This window comes from Schistocerca gregaria, chromosome 3, assembly GCF_023897955.1.
Source record: "Schistocerca gregaria isolate iqSchGreg1 chromosome 3, iqSchGreg1.2, whole genome shotgun sequence".
Lineage (NCBI taxonomy): Eukaryota > Metazoa > Arthropoda > Insecta > Orthoptera > Acrididae > Schistocerca > Schistocerca gregaria.
In genome coordinates this window covers 339,451,820-339,471,504 of record NC_064922.1, presented here as the reverse complement: position 1 = coordinate 339,471,504, position 19,685 = coordinate 339,451,820, and the positions used below count along the sequence as shown (strand labels likewise).

Genomic DNA, 19,685 nt, shown 5'->3' with positions numbered 1-19,685 from the left:
GGTGCGTTCACCGCAATGTCGCCAAACACGGATGCAACCATCATGATGCTTAAACAGAACCTGGATTCATCCGAAAAAAAATGACGTTTTGTCATTCGTGCACCCAGGTTCGTCGTTGAGTACACCATCGCAGGCGCTCCTGTCTGTGATGCACTGTCAAGGGTAACCGCAGCCATGGTCTCCGAGCTGATAGTCCACGCTGCTGCAAACGTCGTCGATCTGTTCGTGCAGACGGTTGTTGTCTTGAAATGTCCCCATCTGTTGACTCAGGGATCGAGACTTTACAGCCATGCGGATAAGATGCCTGTCATCTCGATCGCTAGTGATACGAGGCCGTTGGGATCCAGCACGGCGTTCAGTATTACCCACCGATTCCATATTCTGCTAACAGTCATTGGATCTCGACCAACGCGAGCCGCAGTGTCGCGATACGATAAACCGCAGTCGCTATAGGCTACCATCCGATCTTTATCAAAGTTGGAAACGTGATGGTGCGCATTTCTCCTCCTTACACGAGGCATCACCTCACCGTTTCACCGGGCAACGCCGGCCAACTGCTGTTTGTTTATGAGAAATCGGTTGGAAACTTTCTTGATGTCAGCACGTTGTAGGTGTCGCCACTGGCGCCATCCTTGTGTGAATGCTCTGAAAAGATAATCATTTGCATATCACAGCATCTACTTCCTGCCCGTTAAATTTCGCGTGGTGTAGCAACGTTAATGGCCAGTAGTGTATTTCTCATATTTCATGTGTGTGTGTGTGTGTGTGTGTGTGTGTGCTGTGTGCTGTGTGTGTGTATGTATGTATGTGCATCCCTAAATGCAAAAAGAATAAAATAAAACATATCCCAGGAAACTGTCTAAGGAAGTTTAATTACTGTACGACAACCTACGCACATGGTCTCCCATCAGACATCGCCGCACGTAACTGATTTGGAATTTGAAATTTCGTTCCTTTCTCGAACAGTGACCTATTAATTTATTGCATGAAGAGTCTGCCTCCACGGGCAATTTCAAGACGAACGGAAGGTGATAGTTTTGCCACAGCCAAAGTAAAAAGTTCTTTGTTGTTGTTGTTTTTATTGCTGTTCGTGGTGGTGCTGGCGCTGGTACAGGCCTAAGTGGAACTTGTGTGATTGCAGAGCAGCGATGCAGGTATTGGCGAGTAGGTCTTCTCGCTGGCCAGCGCAGCTCCTGTAGCTCTTTCGAGTGCCCTTTCAGGACTTGCCTTGGGACCTGTGCTGGCAGCAGACCGCACCGCCGCTCCCCGGCGCGCCGGCCGTGGCCTTCCGCCCCGGCGGTCCTCCACTTCGGCGAGGGCCCTCGAGGCTGCACTCGCCTCCGGCGGGCCCTCAGCTGCCCCCGCCTCGCACTCTGCGCGCTGCGCGCTAAACGCCGGCCCCTGCCCTTTGTATCGGCCTGTCTCCCAGCCAACACCGCAGCACGGGGTAGCGTTTGGTACGACCGTAAAGGAAACAGACAATCTTCCTTAGATGTCGCGACTAATCTGTTCCTACATCGACACCTTGCAAGTCATCTTACGATATGTATCTTACCCTATCTGCCACTATTTCGCCCCTCTCTTATTCCTCTCACGAATGGTGCGCGGAAGAACGACTGTCGCTAAACCTTCGTATGAACACTAATCTGATTTTCACGTTGTGATCATTTCGCGAGGCGCATGTGGGACGAAGTACAATGTAGCCTTCTTCTTTTCTTTGATTCATCAAGCTTCCTATTCGTTTGATGAGGTCTTCCACGAATTCCTCTTCATCTCAGAACAGCATTTGCAACCTACGTCCTCAATTATTTGCTGGATGTATTTCAATGTCTGTCTTCCCATACGGTTTTTATCCTCTATGGCTCCCTCTAGAACAGTGGACGGTATTCCATGATGTTTTGACATATGTTCTACCATCCTGTCCCTTCTTCATGTCAGTGTTTTCCATATACTCCTTTCCCCGCCGATTCTGCGGAGAATCTCCTCATCCCTTACCTTAACAGTCCACCTAATTTTCAAGATTCGTCGGTAGCACCACATCTCAAATGCTTCGGTTTTCTTCTGTTCCGTTTTTCCCACAGTCCATTTTTCACTACCATACGACACTGTGCCCCAAACGCTTATTCAAATAACTTTTTTTTTCAAATTAATGCCTATGTTTGATACTAGTAGACTACTCTTGGCCAGTAATGGTCTTTTTGGCAGTACTAGTCTGCTTTCTATGTCCTGCTTGCCCCGTCAGTCATTGTTTATTTTGCTCGCTAGGTTGCAGAATTCCTTAACTTCATCTACTTCGTGTTCACAAAACCTGATATTTTCTCGCTGTTCTCATTTATGCTACTTCTTATTACTTTCGCCTTTCTTTAATTTACAATCAGTACATATACTTTACTCATTTGACCATTTATTCCATTCAGCAAAAAATGGTTCAAATGGCTCTGAGCACTATGGGACTTAACTTGTGAGGTCATCAGTCCCCTAGAACTTAGAACTACTTAAACCTAACTAACCTAAGGACATCAACACACATCCATGCCCGAGGCAGGATTCGAACCTACGGCCGTAGCGGTCGCGCGGTTCCAGACTGTAGCACCTATGACCGCCCGGCCACTACAGCCGGCTCCATTCAGCCGATCCTGTAATTTTTCATCACTTTCACTGGAGATAGCTATGTCATCAGCGAATCTTATCGCTGATGTCCTTTCACCTTGAATAGTAAATATACCCTCGAACCGTTCTTTTATTGCCATAATTCTTATTCGATGTACAGATTGAACAGTAAGGGCGAAAGACTACATCCGTGTCTTTCTTCCTTTTTAATTCTTGCACTTCGTTCTGGGTCTTCCACCCCTACTGTTTCCTCTTGTCTCTTGTACATATTGTATATTACCCTTCTATAGTTTACCTCCATATTTCTAAAAATTTTGAACGTCTTGCACCGTTTGATTGTCCGGCGCTTTTTGCAGGTCGACAAATCCTATGGATGTGCCTTGATTTTTCTTGTCTTGCTTCCATTATCAAACGCAACGCCTGTGCCTTTACCTTTCCTAAAGCCGTCTAATACATCCTCAGTTTATTTACTGTTTTTCTGTATATTATTCTTGTCAGGAGCCTTGATTATCCGAACCAATTAGGGGACATGGGTGTTCGGAAAAACGGTTTATTCGGAAAATTGAACTGTATGCCTTTATTTGCCAATTAATATAAAAAACTACATACATTAATAACAACAATCTCTTTTATTATTACAAAGGCAAGTACAGTAGGAACATATGTAGTACATCATAGCAAATAAAAATGCATTTTCGTGTACACTACATAAACATGGAATTAACGCTTTAAAAAATCTTAAATTTTGGTCTGTCTAAGCAAGCCCATCCACTTACGAGCAGCTAAGTGATGCATATTTTTGATGACAGCTATCTGCTATATGTCGCTTTCACCTTGAACTTCGGTCAGTCGTAAGGCAGTTTCTAAACAAGTAAATGTTCAGAAGCAGCCGATAGATCTCCATTTTCTTTTTCTGGGCTACTAGTTAATGAGATGCTGTGGGCGTCAGCTTTACCAGGGACAAGGTTTACAATTTCGCAGTCCTACATGATTTGGTGTTCTGGATCTGCGTCGTCGACACTCATCCATTCTCGAACGTCTATTTCCCGACATGCATGACAATCGAATTCTTTTAGCATACTGGGCATTTCTGACATGTCATTCTGTCTGTCAATTTCAACTTGATCTGGGGAGTTTTCCGCTGCATCCAAAATCTTGTTCCATCCTTTTTTTTCAAATTCTGTTCCTTTACACTATCCCATGCTGCTCCGATCCTGTGGTATGCATCTTTCAAATCAATAATTTTATGAGTTCTTAACAGATTTTCTTCACCTTCCTCAACTTAAGTGACAGGTCTTTTCTGTGACACCATTCAGTAGTCTCAATAAAGCGTTGATCTATGGGCAGTAATAAGGAGTTTACTTAGGCCTTATCGTTTAATATATCACATTAAAGCGTATGAGTAATAGATTCCTATGTTTTATTATAACGAAACAGAATGTTACATGTGAGCACTGTAACTTACTATAAGCAAGTAAAGACTTCAGAGACTGAGAGTGAATAACATATTTAGGTAATGAAATGAACGTTATGCTTGTATATATCAGTGTTGTTTCGACTAATTTTGAGGTAAAGAAATTATTTTGAATTAAAGGCAGTTCTTTTTTTCCGCACGAAAACAGTTGTGACACTAAATAAATGCGCTCCGTTCCCATTATATGTATGTCTAGTCTTCCATTTCTCCTTCAACGCCTCTTTCTGTGATGTTTTCGTGTATGTGCTTTACATGCAGTACTATTTTGTTGCAGCGTCTGTCTATTCACAGTAGTGTTACTTATCTTTCACCTTCCATTAATATGTACTTCTATTCTGAGTAATTTTTCACTTGCATTTTCGATTATGTCGGCTGCTGCAAAATTCGCTGCCTCAGGATCGGTATAATTTTCTGAGCACCTTGTCGTTAGACAGAACTAATTAGAGTACAGAATAATCTTTTTTAAACTTCTGTTACCGGTCTGCACTCCACGAGGTGTTATCGCTAGTATACATTTTATTCACCTTTGTCTTTTGCCTACCAAGGAACAATGTGTTATACGTCCCATCGACAACAAGATCATCAAAGACGGAATAAAGAATGTGATAGTAACTTGAACATGTCTTCTTCGGGACCACCATTCCGGTATTCGCGTTGATTAATTTAGAGAAATCATAAAAACGTAATTACGAATGCCCAGAAGTGGATTTTAAGCCCGCTATTTCCGATTGAGAATGATAATATGCTAACCATTTCGCCGCCTCACCTTATCCCTCGTTTACTCTTAAGATAGGCATGTTCTTCAGTTACTTTTTTATTTTAATGCCGAAGAAGTATTTTTATAAGTTAAGTAAATGCCTTTACTTCAAGAAGTGCGCTCCTCTTTCCTAAAATGCGGTGTATTTATTCTGTACACTAGGTTACTGCTCGACTATAATCCACAGAGGAGCACCGTTTAGTCGTTTCCTGATGCTTGTACGGTCTGAGATGGAACTAAATGTATTTTCAGAACTTGATACAGCTCGAAGGAGCTTAACAACTCTGTCGCAAGTGGCATTTGTGCTTGTGTTTTGTATTTTTCCTGACCTAGATTTCAGATATGGTGGAACTGTGGTCACTTCTGTAGATGACAGCACGCATGTGTTACATCCTAAAGGCACTGCCAAGCGGCCGGTGAGTACCCAATGTGCACTGATTCTATTGTAGTATTATATCACATATATTAACTGCATGTTTTAGTTTTAGTGTATTAAGAAAGCGTTAATACCTTCGATAAAGCTTGGCGACACTCACTTATTTTAGAATTTTTCTTATTAAGCTAACATACATCAGTTATTTACAAAACATTCAGACCGTTTGTTTCCTTTAACTTAATGATGATAATTTGAAAGCATTTGGCATAGGCTGCCCTGTATTACAGTTATGTTGCGTGGGAACAGAATCAGCTTGGCTTATCGACACACCTTGCAGTGCAGACTACATCTCAGAGGCAAGAAATAGCCAAAGGTATGGGCCACCTTACACAACAGATGTGTTGTGTTGGAGTAGTATCGGTGTACCTTATCGACCTGCTTTGCAGAGTAACCTACATGTCAGGGACAAAAAAAAGCTTTATAGCGTAGTGGAATATGAAGATGGCCTTCCAGGGTTTAGATGTGTGTGTAGGCTTGCCTGGGGGATGGTTGACGTAGATAGAGGGGAGGCAGGAGGATGTGGATTGGGATAGAGGAGGAGATGGACAAGGAGAGGGAGAGGAAGAGATGTGCAGAGAGATGGGGGTTGAACACAAAAAAGGGGATAGGAGGAGATGGTTAGGGGGAGATGGCGAGGCAGACCGTGATGGACAGAGAAAAGCGGTTTTGGAGCAGATGGGCAGACAGAGGGGCAGAAGTGATGAGCAGAGGGGAGGCAGGGAGGATTGAGAGAGAGAGAGAGAGAGAGAGAGAGAGAGAGAGATAGATAGATAGAGGTAGGTGGGGATGTGATATAGAGAGAGGATGACAGTGAGCTGGTGAGCTGCACAAGTGGACAGAGAGAATGGGGAGGAGTAGATAGACAGAGAGAGGGATGTGGAGACGACAACAGAAAGAGGGATAGAGGAGATTGTCAGAGAGAGGAGGAGGAAGGGGAGATGGAGGAGGCAGGGGGAAGGTGCAGAGGGCTAGTGAGTGAGTGGAAAACAAAGATAGGGAGGAGGAGATGGACAGAGAGGGGGAATATTGTAAGGGGAGGAATGCGTTGTTGGCGAGAGGGGAGATGGACAAAGACAGAAAAAGAAAGGGAGAACAGAGAGATTGGGGTGGACAGATACAGGTTGGAGGACAAGGTAGGTAGAGGGGGAGGAAGAGGTTTACACAAGGGGGGGGGGGGGGAGGAGATGTTTCTCGAAGGCGTTCGTGAGTGCAGCCATGGGGAAAAGGCTAGTAGAATATAAGAAGTTTCATATGAAATCGTTATTCAAATACGCCGTTATTAATTTTGAGTGCAATCTACTGAAAATGTGATATGTAGCTGAAAGTGGGTTATGTTAAGTAAGGACATTGCAAGTCAGTTTATGACAATCATCATTAGCAGATGATTTGTAGAATTTCGAAGTCTATATTATTGTGTAGAGTAGAAATTGTAGGAAATGTGACATCTGCCTCTGTCACTAGGAGAAAATATTTTTGTAACCCATACCTTGTGATGTCTTTATGTACAACTTTCTTTAGTGTAAAATTATTGCGTGTGACCGGAAGTGGAGCAGCAATTTGACTCTTTACTCTGGATCATTGTGTCAGTCATTACAGATTTAGAAGTTGCCTAACCGTTCCACATCTATAGATGAGTTGAAAAATTTTTGCTTTCACACATCAACGTATGTAATCTTTCCACTGGTGTCTGATTTACATGAAAAGTATAAAAGCGTGCAAGGTCACAGCTCGAAAGGAGATTAGTCCTGGATAACGTAAAGACTTGCACCAAGTTTGAGGCCAGGCGGTATGGCCGAGCGATTCTAGGCGCTTCAATCTGGAACCGCGAGACCGCTACGGTCGCAGGTTCGAATCCTGCCTAGGGCTTGGATGTGTGTGATGTCCTTAGGTTAGTTAGGTTTAAGTAGTTCTAAGTTTTATGGGACTGATGACCTCCGATGTTAAGTCCCATAGTGCTCAGAGGCATTTTTTTGAACCAATTTTGAATTTGCTGTAATAAATGGCAGCTATTATTACACGTGGAAATCTGCAAGATAATACCCATAACGAAGAGAAAGATCTGATAATTTCCGATTAGAAGTTTAGTGGTAGGTATCTGGAGCACTTCACATCGAGCTATTAGGGGCGATGATCCTAAAGCAGAGGTAATGATTACGTGTTGTTATGTTTGGATAAAGTCTACATGTACTTGTTGCTGACTTCTGAAATTCTAATTTTATCATTGTAATCGTACCAATTGAAATGGTTCCAACCATCTTAAGGGGAAATTTAACAGATCCTTCATTCATTCAGTGGTATTTTATGGCGTAGAATGTTGGGCAGCAACCACAAAACATGTAAAAACGTTCCGTCGTTACGCGGATGTAACAGGGGTGAATCACGATAAAATGAACACGTAAAGGAACGAATGAGAGTGACAAGATTAAAATTTTCAAATGTGTGTGAATTCCTAAGGGACCCGCTACGGTCGCAGGTTCGAATCCTGCCTCGGGCATGGATGTGTGTGATGTCTTTAGGTTAGATAGGTTTAAGTTCTAGGGGACTGATGACCTAAGATGTTAAGTCCCATAGTGCTCAGAGCCCTTTGAACCCCCCCCCCCCCCTCCTTCCTAAGGGACCAAACTGCTGAGGTCATCGGTCCCCAGGTTTACACAATACTTAAACTAACTTGTGCTAAGAACAACACACACACCCATTCCCGAGGGAGGACTCGAACCTCCGGCGGAAGGAGCCGTGCAGTCCGTGCATGGCGCCTCGAACCGCACGGCCAATCCGCGCGGTAAGAGTGACAATAATCATCACCAAATTGAGGCAACACGCCTCAGTTGTTATGGGTACATGACCAGAAGTGACGGAATTCGTTGCCTCAAACCCCTGGTAGCGCTCGCTCTGCAGGAAGTTGTGACAGGAAACAATTACACCAAAGACTTCGCATAAATGTGAGACACACGTCATGAAATACGAATGTAATGCTGATGAAGTGAGATTCAGACTACACCTAAGACAGTGCTTTTTATCAACTATTTGTGTTATTGAGCAGTTTGTACCCTGAATGTTCTTATAGAAGTTTTGTTTGTTATCGTTCTAAAACAACCGTCACTACAGCACAGCTGTATACAGGGTGGTTCAGTTAGCCCTACCCAGGAATTTTATACAAGCTGCAACGCCTTCGAATGCCACATGGGAGATTTTCATTTTCTCTCACTCGCTAACTGCAACTATTAGTCGTACAGAAAAAATACTGATCAGGACGTATTGCAATAAATTTAGTGTACTTCTCGAATTATTCAAGATAAATGTGAAAAAGTGACCATCAAACGCGTTTTTGTTGAATAACTCCAGCGAAAACGTACCCCAGTACAGAATTTAACTACATTTAATTTCTTACTAAAAGGTCCTGTTCATTTTATCTGTAGTACCAATAGTTTGTGCTTAGCAAGTGAGAGAATATGAAACCCCTCGCGTACTTTTTGAAGGCGCTATGCGTTGCGTAAAACTGGTATGTACAGCCAGTTGAATCGCCCCATATATGATATTGCTGGCCTCAAACACATAGCACTTAATAGGAGCGTAGTTTTCTGAAGATGGATGAAATTATTCGTTGCATAAATAACGGAGTGTTTGCAAATTATCACAACAGATTTTTAATTTTTTTTTTCCTGTAACGGTGAGTAAGAGAATGACATCGTGACAAATTATGACAGAAGAAGAATAGATATAAAATGCACACTGACAATAGTAAGGACAGCGATTCTCAAAACAAGAAAGTCGTTATCTAATGTAGATGTAAGAGCTTGAAAGTCTTCTGCGAGGGTGTTTGTCTGGAGTTTAGCCTTGTACGGAAGTGGACGATAAACAGTTCAGGCAGGAGTGGAATAGAAGCTATTGAACTATGGCGCTGCAGGAGGACATTGAAAATTACATTAATAGATCTGATAACTAATGAAGAAGAATTGAATATACGTTGGGCGTTCAATAAGTAATGCAACATATATTTTCCCTGGCGAATTTCGGTCCCCCCACAAAAAATAATTTACAATATTAAGTCTCATGTAATATTTCGTGTAATGTATTGTCTTGTATAGACACCTTTTATTAACCTGACACGATCCAAATCATTAGGAAGTGTTGTATTCATGATCTATGGAACAAGTACTAACTAATCTAATCTCTAATCTAATCACATAGTTTCATAAAGTTCCGATAACTAGCGGCGCTATACGTAGCCTTAAAAATGGTGTCTGGAACGAAGGTGTGATCCAAGCAGAGAGCTGTCATTGATTTGTTTTGGCATTCATAGGCGCCTGTGGAATGTCTTTGGAGACCTGACAGTGAACAAAAGCACGGCGAGTCGGTGGGTGAAGCGTCTGTAATCGTCGCAAAAAGGTCGAGCAAACTTGTCCGATCTCCCACGTGCCTGCCGGCCGCACACAGCTGAGATTCCTGCAATGTTCAAAATTGCGGACACACTCATTCGAGGTGATTGACGGATCATAATCAAACACCTCGCCGGTCAACTGGACGTCTCTGTCGGTAGTGCTGCGCACCCGAGAGAAGCTCAGTAAACTTTGCTGGACTGTTCTTCCACACCCACCCTACTACAGCCAGCATCTCGCGCCTTCCGACTTCCATCTGTTTGGCACAGTGAGAAAGCACTCCGCAGGAAACAATACGTGGATCACGGGGAGGTTATTGATGCAGCAAGACGTTGGCTCCTACATTGACCAGTAGAGTGGTACCAACGGGGCATAAGGCCCGCCAAGTAAGGTGGCGTAAGCCCCTCACATTGAACGAATATTATGTTAAAAAATAGGAGTGGGAAATAATATGGTGTATTGGAATCCTGAATAAAACCAACCTGCTTTCCGGAAAAAGCATTACTTATTAAATGCCCCTCACCCCTCATAATTGTGAAAAAAAGAAATTTATAGTAGAACTTGACTAAAGGGTAGGATCAGCTTCAGGACACATCCTGCGGCTTTAAGGAACCACCAGTATGATAATGGCGGGAAGCGTAGGGCTAAACAGCCTCTCCCGTCGGAGGTTCGAATCCTCCCTCGGGCATTGGTGTGTGTGTTTCTCTTAGCATAAGTTATTTTAAGTAGTGTTTAAGTCTAGGGACCGATGGCCTCAGCTGTTTGGTCCCTTAGGAATTCGCACACATTTGAACATTTTTTAGGGCTAAACTTTGTAGAGGGAGACGAAGAGTTGACTGCTGTAAGGTTCAAATTGGCGTAGGTTGTTGGGTTATGCAGAGATGAAGGGGCTTGTACAATACAGACTAGCGCGAAGCACTACACCAAACCAGAGTTAGAACAGAAGGCGACAAAAGCAACAGCAGTCACCATCTTCATTTTTTACTACTTGTTCACGTTTTCAAATGTTCTGACATAATGCCTCCAAACATTTCAATTTTTTTCGAAAACACGTTGTAATCCAGTGGTTTTTGTTAATTAAAACAGATTGCAGATGTGACATTGCACAGTATCTGGTCGGGGCGCGTCGTGTGCGGACTTGATGTAACCGAAGCACAGTTGACGTGCTACATGGAACGTGGCTCAGCATGTACGGCGACATAACAACAACACGCGGCATAATCAGCGTGAGAATCCAGTCCAGCTGTGTTTCGTGCCTTTTTTTTCTTTTTTAATTCATCATATTGGTTGCTGCCCGTCTCCTGCTAATCTCCGCTATTCAGCCGGACAGAATTTGAAATACAAATTAATCAGTTTTTGTGTGTCGCTTGCGATGTTAAAATTATGAGGCGAAAAACCGTTGAATATAATGTCTCATATTCTAGCGAGCGTTGTTGTACTAAGCCATGACTAAGCTGGGCTGTTCAGATTAATTCATACACGTCTGGTGATCAGCGATTGTGCTGTTAGTGTGGTCCTTTGTTCGTGGTCATCATTAGAGGAACAATTGTGATGATGATATCAGTATATACGGAATAAGCTTCTAGCAGTGGAGACGTGATTTTCGAACACGGGTGGGTTATGTAGTTAAGAAGAACAAACAGGAAAAGTTACGTGACATGGGGGAAATAGAACAATTTGAAACAACGAAAAATCGGATGAAGCTGGGGACATGTATGCTTCGCAGTGTGCGGCTAAAGAGTGATACATTGTAGCTAATAGATGAAAAATACTATCGATATCCAACTTTCGTAAATCGAGTTAAAATTCTCGAGCTTTCGACAGCTGTACTGCCATCATCGTCATAGCTGAAACCACTGGCTTCAGGAAACAGTTAGACATCCTCTTCATATGCGTAAACCACACATGAAGGGTATACTTAGCAATTCCAGAAGTTAGTAGTTTCAGCTGCTGTTGACGATGGCGGTGAAAGGTGTCGCATTCTCAAGAATTTTAATTAGGTTTACGTGACTTCCAAATCAAGTATATTTTATTCAGTTATGCAGCTGCTAATGATTCAGGGGACAGTAGCTGTTGGTTTTCTGCAACACTGAGGGGAACCTTGTTCTAGCTTACGCTGTCATATATATTGATAGTATCATGTAAAGCAGACGTATTGTACAAATCATTAGGTGCTCGAAAAGGTGGATTACCTGCAAAGTTTTTTGGAAGTTTTGAAAATTGCTATTTTTATTGATTTTTAAGTACTGATTCCGCATTTTCACTGTGCCACCTCGTATCTTTGCCGCTCGTGTCGGCACATTGGAAAAATGGCACCCCCAAAACAGTTTTTTGACAATGTCTCCTTTTTGAATCGTTTTACAGTCATTTAATAAATAGACTAGAGAAAATTTCCTTTCATTTATATGGTAAACCTTTTTTTACCGTAGCTTTAAAGGGACGTGTCGCAGGTAGAAACGGAACATCTAGTGACAGAGCTGAATCATTCAGCTTGAATCGTCAGTACGAGTCTATCGTTCTATAATATAGTTAGCATTTTTAGAGCCATGGCTTGTAAGGAAATGCATTGTTTTATATGTCAAAATCCATTAAAAGGGAATGAGGTGACTGAATTCAATTGAAAAAGAACAGGAGACATCTCGTATGGCAAGTGTTCCAAAAAAAGGACAACAAATGCAAACTGTTGGAGGGACAGAGACCGATAGGGTTCACTATGAGTGTCGAAAACGCTACAGTAATGAGAGATTAATCTCTACAACTTTGCGTAGCGGAAGCGATGTTCCCCTTCTCATTCACAACCGATCCTCTACCCCAGCATTCTCATTCAGAGATCGCTGTCTTTTGTGCGCTACTGAGATAAGAGTAACGAAACAAAAACAGGCGCGCTTGTGCGATCGTACTGTTGCCTGTATATCGTGATTAAATTATCGATGAAACGCAGCATTTCAGAACTTGCTGATGATTGAGGTCGATCGATTGCTGAGCGTTTCGAGCATGATTTGGTTGCGGTCGATGCACAGTAGAACTCGTGAATGAAAAAATTGTACCATGCACTGCCGATTGGAGAAATTAACAGAAGAGGTCCATATTCAAACGAGATCAATATTGCAATGGTACTGGTTACTGTTAATCTCGAGCATAATGCTCTGGATGAAATGATGTCAAAATTGAAGACAATTACCACCACAAATAAAAACTGTGAAAGCACAGTGTTCAAGAAATAAGGTGATGATAGTTTGATTGCCTTCACTGCCAATAAGGACCCTGCTGTTTGTTTCCGAAACATAGGGTATAAGTCGTTGATGGGAGCCTGGTACAATAACAATAACAACAAAAAAGGACAAGAAGACGGAAGAACGTCGGCATATTATTAAGACAACTGCAGCAATCATTCTAGGAACATTCGCTCCAAAGTCTACGAGTCAAAATATTATCCTCAAACACATAATTTCTTTTAAGGAACTGAGTCAGATATACCTAAACTTTGGATGTTGAAGCACAAACGTGCATCTATTGATAAATGGAAGAAAAGGAGTTTTGCTCTCATATATTGCATAATTACCGCATCAAGATCGAAATCTTTTGTGTTACCAATGCAACTGCGAGTAGCATTATTTTTATTTCAAAAGTATGGCTTTCGGCTATTACTACGTACATTGTTATCTCTCGGATTTTGCTCCTCGTACACCGAAGCGATGCTTTTAGAAGTTTAAGCTACAATGCGCTCATCTGTGATCACAAAGTTAAAATTCGGAATGAGCACGTCGAAATCAATAAAAAGACCAATTCTTAAAAGTCCGGGAAAAATTTCCATATAGAACTACCAAATGATTGCATTGAGAGTTTTGGATCGCCACGACAGATCGTTTTATATGGACAATCCCTATGAGTTGTGCACATTTTTCAGACGTTCGAGTTCGTGCTTTAACAGTTTTGGGACATTGTTTAAATTGAAAGCCAGTGACACGGTTGCTACATGGGAAACTACCTCTTTTTTTAAAAAATACAATTAACTTCAGTTCAACAAAAGATACAATGATTCTAAACCTCAACCCAAGAACAGCCACATGCCTCATTCGTATGGAATGCAATACCACTCGCCTTTCTGAAACTTACGTAAAACAACATAGACTTTTTCTTTTTATTAAAGGGAGTGAAATACACTGGATTCCATGTTTCCGCAACATTTCTCACGTGGAATAGATTATTATAACAGTTCGGGAGAGATGCACGACACATCAGCGACACGTGCAACTAAAATAAACAAGAAGATCGCCTGTCGCAGAGCAGTGCCTCGAGTTGTTATACAAGGACACCACTGTTGCTGTGAGACAGCTTAGTTAAGCAGTCTGTCGAAAGGTAGATATCGGAAAAACCAAATAAACAGGAGGGGGGGGGGGGGGGGAGGCAGGTAGTTTCCAATTCAAACAAGACTTGGGATCCAGAACTCATTTTATTAAGATATCAGTTGTGACTCGTGTCGCTCTATATCCTAAACTGAATTATCACTGCTGCCTTGGCCGAGGAAAATCGGAATAACCAGGTAAATATTCGTATTTCCGTTGGTAGGTGCCCGGCTCACTCATACGCCAATTGATTTATCGTGAGTATCAGGATATATCGGACTGATTCATACAGTAGTAGATGGTTCATGCAGTAGTACTATTAGGGAGTCCAGAAGTGAAGAGGGTAAACATTTTGAACAAAAATACGAGTTTGTCATCAGTCTCTGAAAGTGGGAACACGAGTTCAGCCGTACCTGAAGAATGAAGGACGGTAACCGCCTACTGCTATGCTACAGCCGTGCGATATCCTTGATATCCATTTAGTACAGAATGTAAGAACGTATTCTGAGCTGAAACATAGTGAGGTATCTCGAATAGAATGACCTCCTCCATGCCAACAATCGAGGGAGGCGAAAACATCTATCATGTGAAACCCAAATCGCACTTTTCTCACATAACATCCTGAAAGCCATGTGTTAAGGCGCTCAAGTAGATTCACTGTTTCTCGATTTCCGAAAAGCATTTGCGTCAGCACCACATTTCGCTTATTATGAAAAGTGCGATCGTATGGAGTATGAACTAAGATTTGTGTCTAGGCTGAGAATTTTTTGGTAGGGAGGACAGATACGTAGCATATTATCACGGATTGAGAGTCGTCGACAGATGTAGAAGTAACTTCGATGTGCCCCACGGAAGTGTGTTGGGGCCCATATTGTTCATGATGTATACTAATGACTTTGCAGACAATGTTAATAGTAACTTCAGAGTTTCCGCAGATGGTGCAGCGGTCTATAATGAAATACTGTAAAAAAAAAAAAAAAATGCACAACGATTGATATTAATAAGATTTAAAAATGGTGAAAAGATAGGCGAGTTGCTTTAAATGTTCAAAAATGTAAACTTATACACTTCATATAACGACAAAAGTAGCATCCTATGAGTGTAGTATCAACGAGTCACAGTTGGAATCGATCGACTCATATAAATAACTGGGAGTAACACTCCGTAGGCATATGAAATGGAACGATCACGCTGGCCGGAGTGGTCGTGCGGTTCTAGGCGCTATAGTCTGGAGCCGAGCGACCGCTACGGTCGCAGGTTCGAATCCTGCCTCGGGCATGGATGTGTGTTATGTCCTTAGGTTAGCTAAGTTTAATTAGTTCTAAGTTGTAGGCGACTGATGACCTCAGAAGCTTAGTCGCATAGTGCTCAGAGCCGTTTGAACCATTTTTGGAACGATCACATAGGCTTAGTTGTAGGTAAAACGGGGGCCAGCGTTCGATTTATTTGTAGAATATTAGGAAAATGCATTCAGTCTGCAAAGGAGATTACTTGCAAATCACTCACCCTACCCGTTCTAGGATATTGCTCAAGTTGTGGGACCCATACCAGACAGGACTAGCAGGGGATGCTGAACGTATGCAGAGAAGAGCAGCACGAATGGTGACAGCTCTGTGTGGCCAGCGAGACAATGTCACAGATATATTGAAAGAACTGGACTGGCAGGATCTTGAAGATAAACGCAAACTATTTCGAGGAAGCTAACATAGAAAGTTGCAAGAAAGACTTGGGATCCAGAATCATTTTATTAAGATATCAGTAGTGACTCACTTCGCCCTATGTCCTAAACTGAAGGCTTGAGGAATATGCTACAACCCCATACAAATCGCTCTAGTAGGGACCGTGAGAATATGAATTAATAATTACTGGACGAATAGAAGCATTTTAATATTCATTCCGCGCTCCATACAAGAATGGAAGGGGAAGAATTCTTAGTAACTGGTATAATGTGAAATACTCTGTGCCATGCACTTCCCAGTGCTTTAGAGAGTATGGATGTAGACTTGGAGACAACTGTCGGTGAGCTGATCTAGTGTAAGTGTTCCTGGATCGCAAGTGTCTCAGCATACTCCCTTTCCACACACGTTATCATCTCTACAGAGCTCTGGACTACTTCACCAGATATTATCTATAACTTATTTTGCATGTTCTGTGTCTACCCCTACTATATTTGCCTTCTAGTGCTCCATCCGGATCAGAATCCTACATGGACTTCTTCCATAATCCGTTATTTTTATTTCTTCATTTTTCATTTCATCAGTCTATGTAAATTTTACCATTCTTCCATATCACATCTCAAATGCCTCCCGATATTCACCCTGGAGTTTTGGTGGTCCACGTTCACTGCTGCATCTGATACGCTTATAAGGAGAATGCAATGGTTTCTGATTAAAATTGGCTCCTGAAGTTTTTACCATTTACGAGCCGTAGGAATTTAACAGCACCATTAGTTCTTTGGGGCCTGTATCTCACAGAAGCGAGAGCAGCAGATTCACAGTTCAAAGACAGTGGCCAGATCACAAGTAATTTGTACATGCTCAGAATGATGAACTGTTAAATGATCCGCAAATAATCTCGGGGACGCGTTTATAGCAGCAATTGCCGAAAGCGAATGGCATTAGGCACATAGCGTCTCTTTACCAAGATGTGCTAAGCTCGCGGTTCCAGCTAGCTTTTCTGAAACAAATATCACAAAAACCGTAATTCACGCACCAATTAATAATTTCGGGGAGAACCTTTACTTATAAGTGAAAACAAGAATGTAACCCTACTTTTACATATTTAATTAAAAAATCAAATCTGTAACTGCTACGGAGACACTTACACAAAATACGTCTGCAGATTTCGATGGAGGTGGAGACAAGGAAAGTCGTGAGCGACAGCCACAGGCTGATTTATCTGATTTTGTTGGTCTGAATTTAAGTTCGTACACGTTTCGTTAGACAACTTGAAATATTTCTCTAATAAAAGAGCGCACTTTCGCGAGAGAAAATTATTTTGAAATAATTTTATATCTAAAAATAGACATTATTCCTCAAGTAATGTTTCAAGGTACTGCACCGAATAGGGAAAAAAGACATTGATGGCGCACCTCAAGGGGACGTCAAACAGGCCGACTTGGAGCAGGAGAGTCACCACAGGACATTTTAATTTCTACTGTCTATACTTTTACAAATAAATTCATAAAACTTTGTCACCATGACCAGGAAGGATTGAGGACTCACACTGATCGCAGTGGAAGTTCAAAAACGTAGCAAAATACCTTTTTTTATATGTGAAATCTCATCATTTTTTCACTTATTACTGGCTGCATTTGTTGCTATAGGTACACTTTTCTTCCTAAGTAGGAAAGATTCTTCGATGAATTTTTCATACCATACAAACAGTAGTTACAGGTGTATGAAACTCTAGAATTTTCCAAATCTATTAGAAAACTGTGGAAGAAATTGAGATAATTATCTATAAAACTTGAATTTTTTCTAAACATGAAGTTTAAACTGTAACAGTTCATTCATTTTTTCATAAATTAAATAACTTCTAGAGTTTGATACACCTGTAACTATGGTTTGTATGTTGTGCAAAAGTGATGCGCAAAAGTGATCGAAGAATCTCTCTTACTTAGGAAGAAAAGTGTACCTATAGCAACAAATGCAGCCGGCAGTAAGCGAAAAAATGATGAAATTTCAGATATAAAAAAATGAGTTTTGTTACGTTTTTGAGCTTCCACTGCTATGAGTATGAATCCTGAATCCCTCCTGGTCATGATGTTAAAGTTTTATGAATTTATTTGTAAAAGTGTAGACAGTGGAAATTAAATTGTCCTGAGGTGCCTCTCCTGCTCCAAGTCGGCCCGTTTGACGTCCTACCCCCCTTAAACAAAAAGGAAAGATCTGTTAATAGGACCTATCCTGAGGCTTCAAAGAATAACGAAATTGGTAATTGCGTGAAGTGTGTGTCTTTGTGTGAGGGAGGCGGGGAAGGTAGTAAAAATTGTAGAAAGAGCCCATGGCTCGAATACAGTAACTAGATTCCAAAGAGAAGAGTACTGCACAGGATAGATCAACATGGAGAGCTGCATCAGAGCATCCTTCGGTCTGAAGACACCACCAACAACATGTATCGAGAATAGCTTACTGATTCCTGGATCCATTGAGCGCAGTCGTTTCCGTGTGCCCAGGTAAAAAAGCCGTGAAAGGTAGTGTTGTGCCTTGAGCGGCGAATCTCCGCTTTGATTGTGTCGTCTGTGTCACGCACAGAGGCGGCGTGTGCCCGTGTCATTTCCGATAACGCGCCCAGCGCCGTGAACCTCGGCAGTTGGCCGTGTGACAGGCGACGCGACGAACACCGGCTGCTCCCCCTCCCCACCCCACCTTCCCAACTGCAGCCCCTACCGCCGCCCTCTTCGTGTCAGAAGGGTGTCGGCAGCAGGGGATGGGCGCCTCGCGCCGACGCTTCTGACCGACGCCTGCCGGGCAGCCGTTTACCTGCCTCCCGGTTTTGCACCGAAGGTTTCACCGCAACAGATTTTTTAAACGCACAAACACAAAAGAAGGGTAATTTTGAAATTACTAGCGAGTAATGTCTGGTCATACAATTGACATTGTTACTGAGAATTGTGTTGTCATCTTTTATCCTCTGCGGACGCTACGAAGACGAGAACTTTATGCTAAAGTCGTTTTAAAGATCTCGGCTTGTGAAAATGTAATGCGATTTTATAATTTTTAATTTGGCTTGAGTTACAGTCAGTGCAAACTTTTTGAATGATGCTATCGCCATTTGACTGTAATTATTTTTATTTTATTGTTATACGATCCAGATTCCGGCCTCATACTATTTTCATATATGAAAACTGGAATAAAGAGTAGAAGTAGAAATAACAAAAATAAGAACCAGGGCTACCATGAAAAAAAAGTGGCTCAAATGGCTCTGAGCACTATGGGACTTAACATCTATGGTCATCAGTCCCCTATAACTTAGAACTACTTAAACCTAACTAACCTAAGGACAACACACAACACCCAGCCATCACGAGGCAGAGAAATCCCCTGACCCCGCCGGGAATCGAACCCGGGAACCCGGGCGCGGGAAGCGAGAACGCTACCGTATTTCTGTCTCAAAACATATTCGACTGGTATGAAATCAAGTCGTTGTAGAAAAACTATATCTGGTCATATAGGCCACATCTCTCTTTAGTATAAGTGAGAAATCTCTAAAACGCCTAATTGCAGAATTTTTTAAAAAAATGGCTCTGAGCACTATGGGACTGAACATCTGTGGTCATCAGTCCCCTAGAACTACTTAAACTTAACTAACCCAAGGACATCACACATATCCATGCCCGAGGCAGGATTCGAACCTGCGACCGTAGCGGTCACTCGGTTCCAGACTGAAGCGCCTAGAGCCGCACGGCCACACCGACCGGCGCAGAATTTCATTTCTGGACCCTGTAGCACAGCTGTTGTATGAAACTGCTAACCAATAAACAAGTACGCGCCACACTATTGTGTCTGAACAACAACTGACGTCGACATATATGAAATTATCTTCCAAAGATCGCCTGAGAAACAACACAGTTTGCATAATGCAGTACGTGGTCTGTTAGGAAACAGGGAGGGACCAAGATAGGTGAACTCTTTATTCTGCGTTATCGTAATTGTATTATCTTTGCATACATTGGTACAAAACA

General features: G+C 42.1%; 1 protein-coding gene across 2 annotated transcripts in view; it reads left to right on the top strand.

Moving 5' to 3' along the window:
• Positions 1-19,685, top strand: part of LOC126355996 (DNA ligase 3) — a 538,466-nt gene that overhangs the window by 483,298 nt on the left and 35,483 nt on the right. For both annotated transcript variants that reach the window (XM_050006627.1, XM_050006628.1), the window contains one exon: positions 5,182-5,257. In XM_050006627.1, coding sequence (XP_049862584.1) covers positions 5,182-5,257 — 76 coding nt within the window. The remainder of the gene's footprint in view (positions 1-5,181; positions 5,258-19,685) is intronic.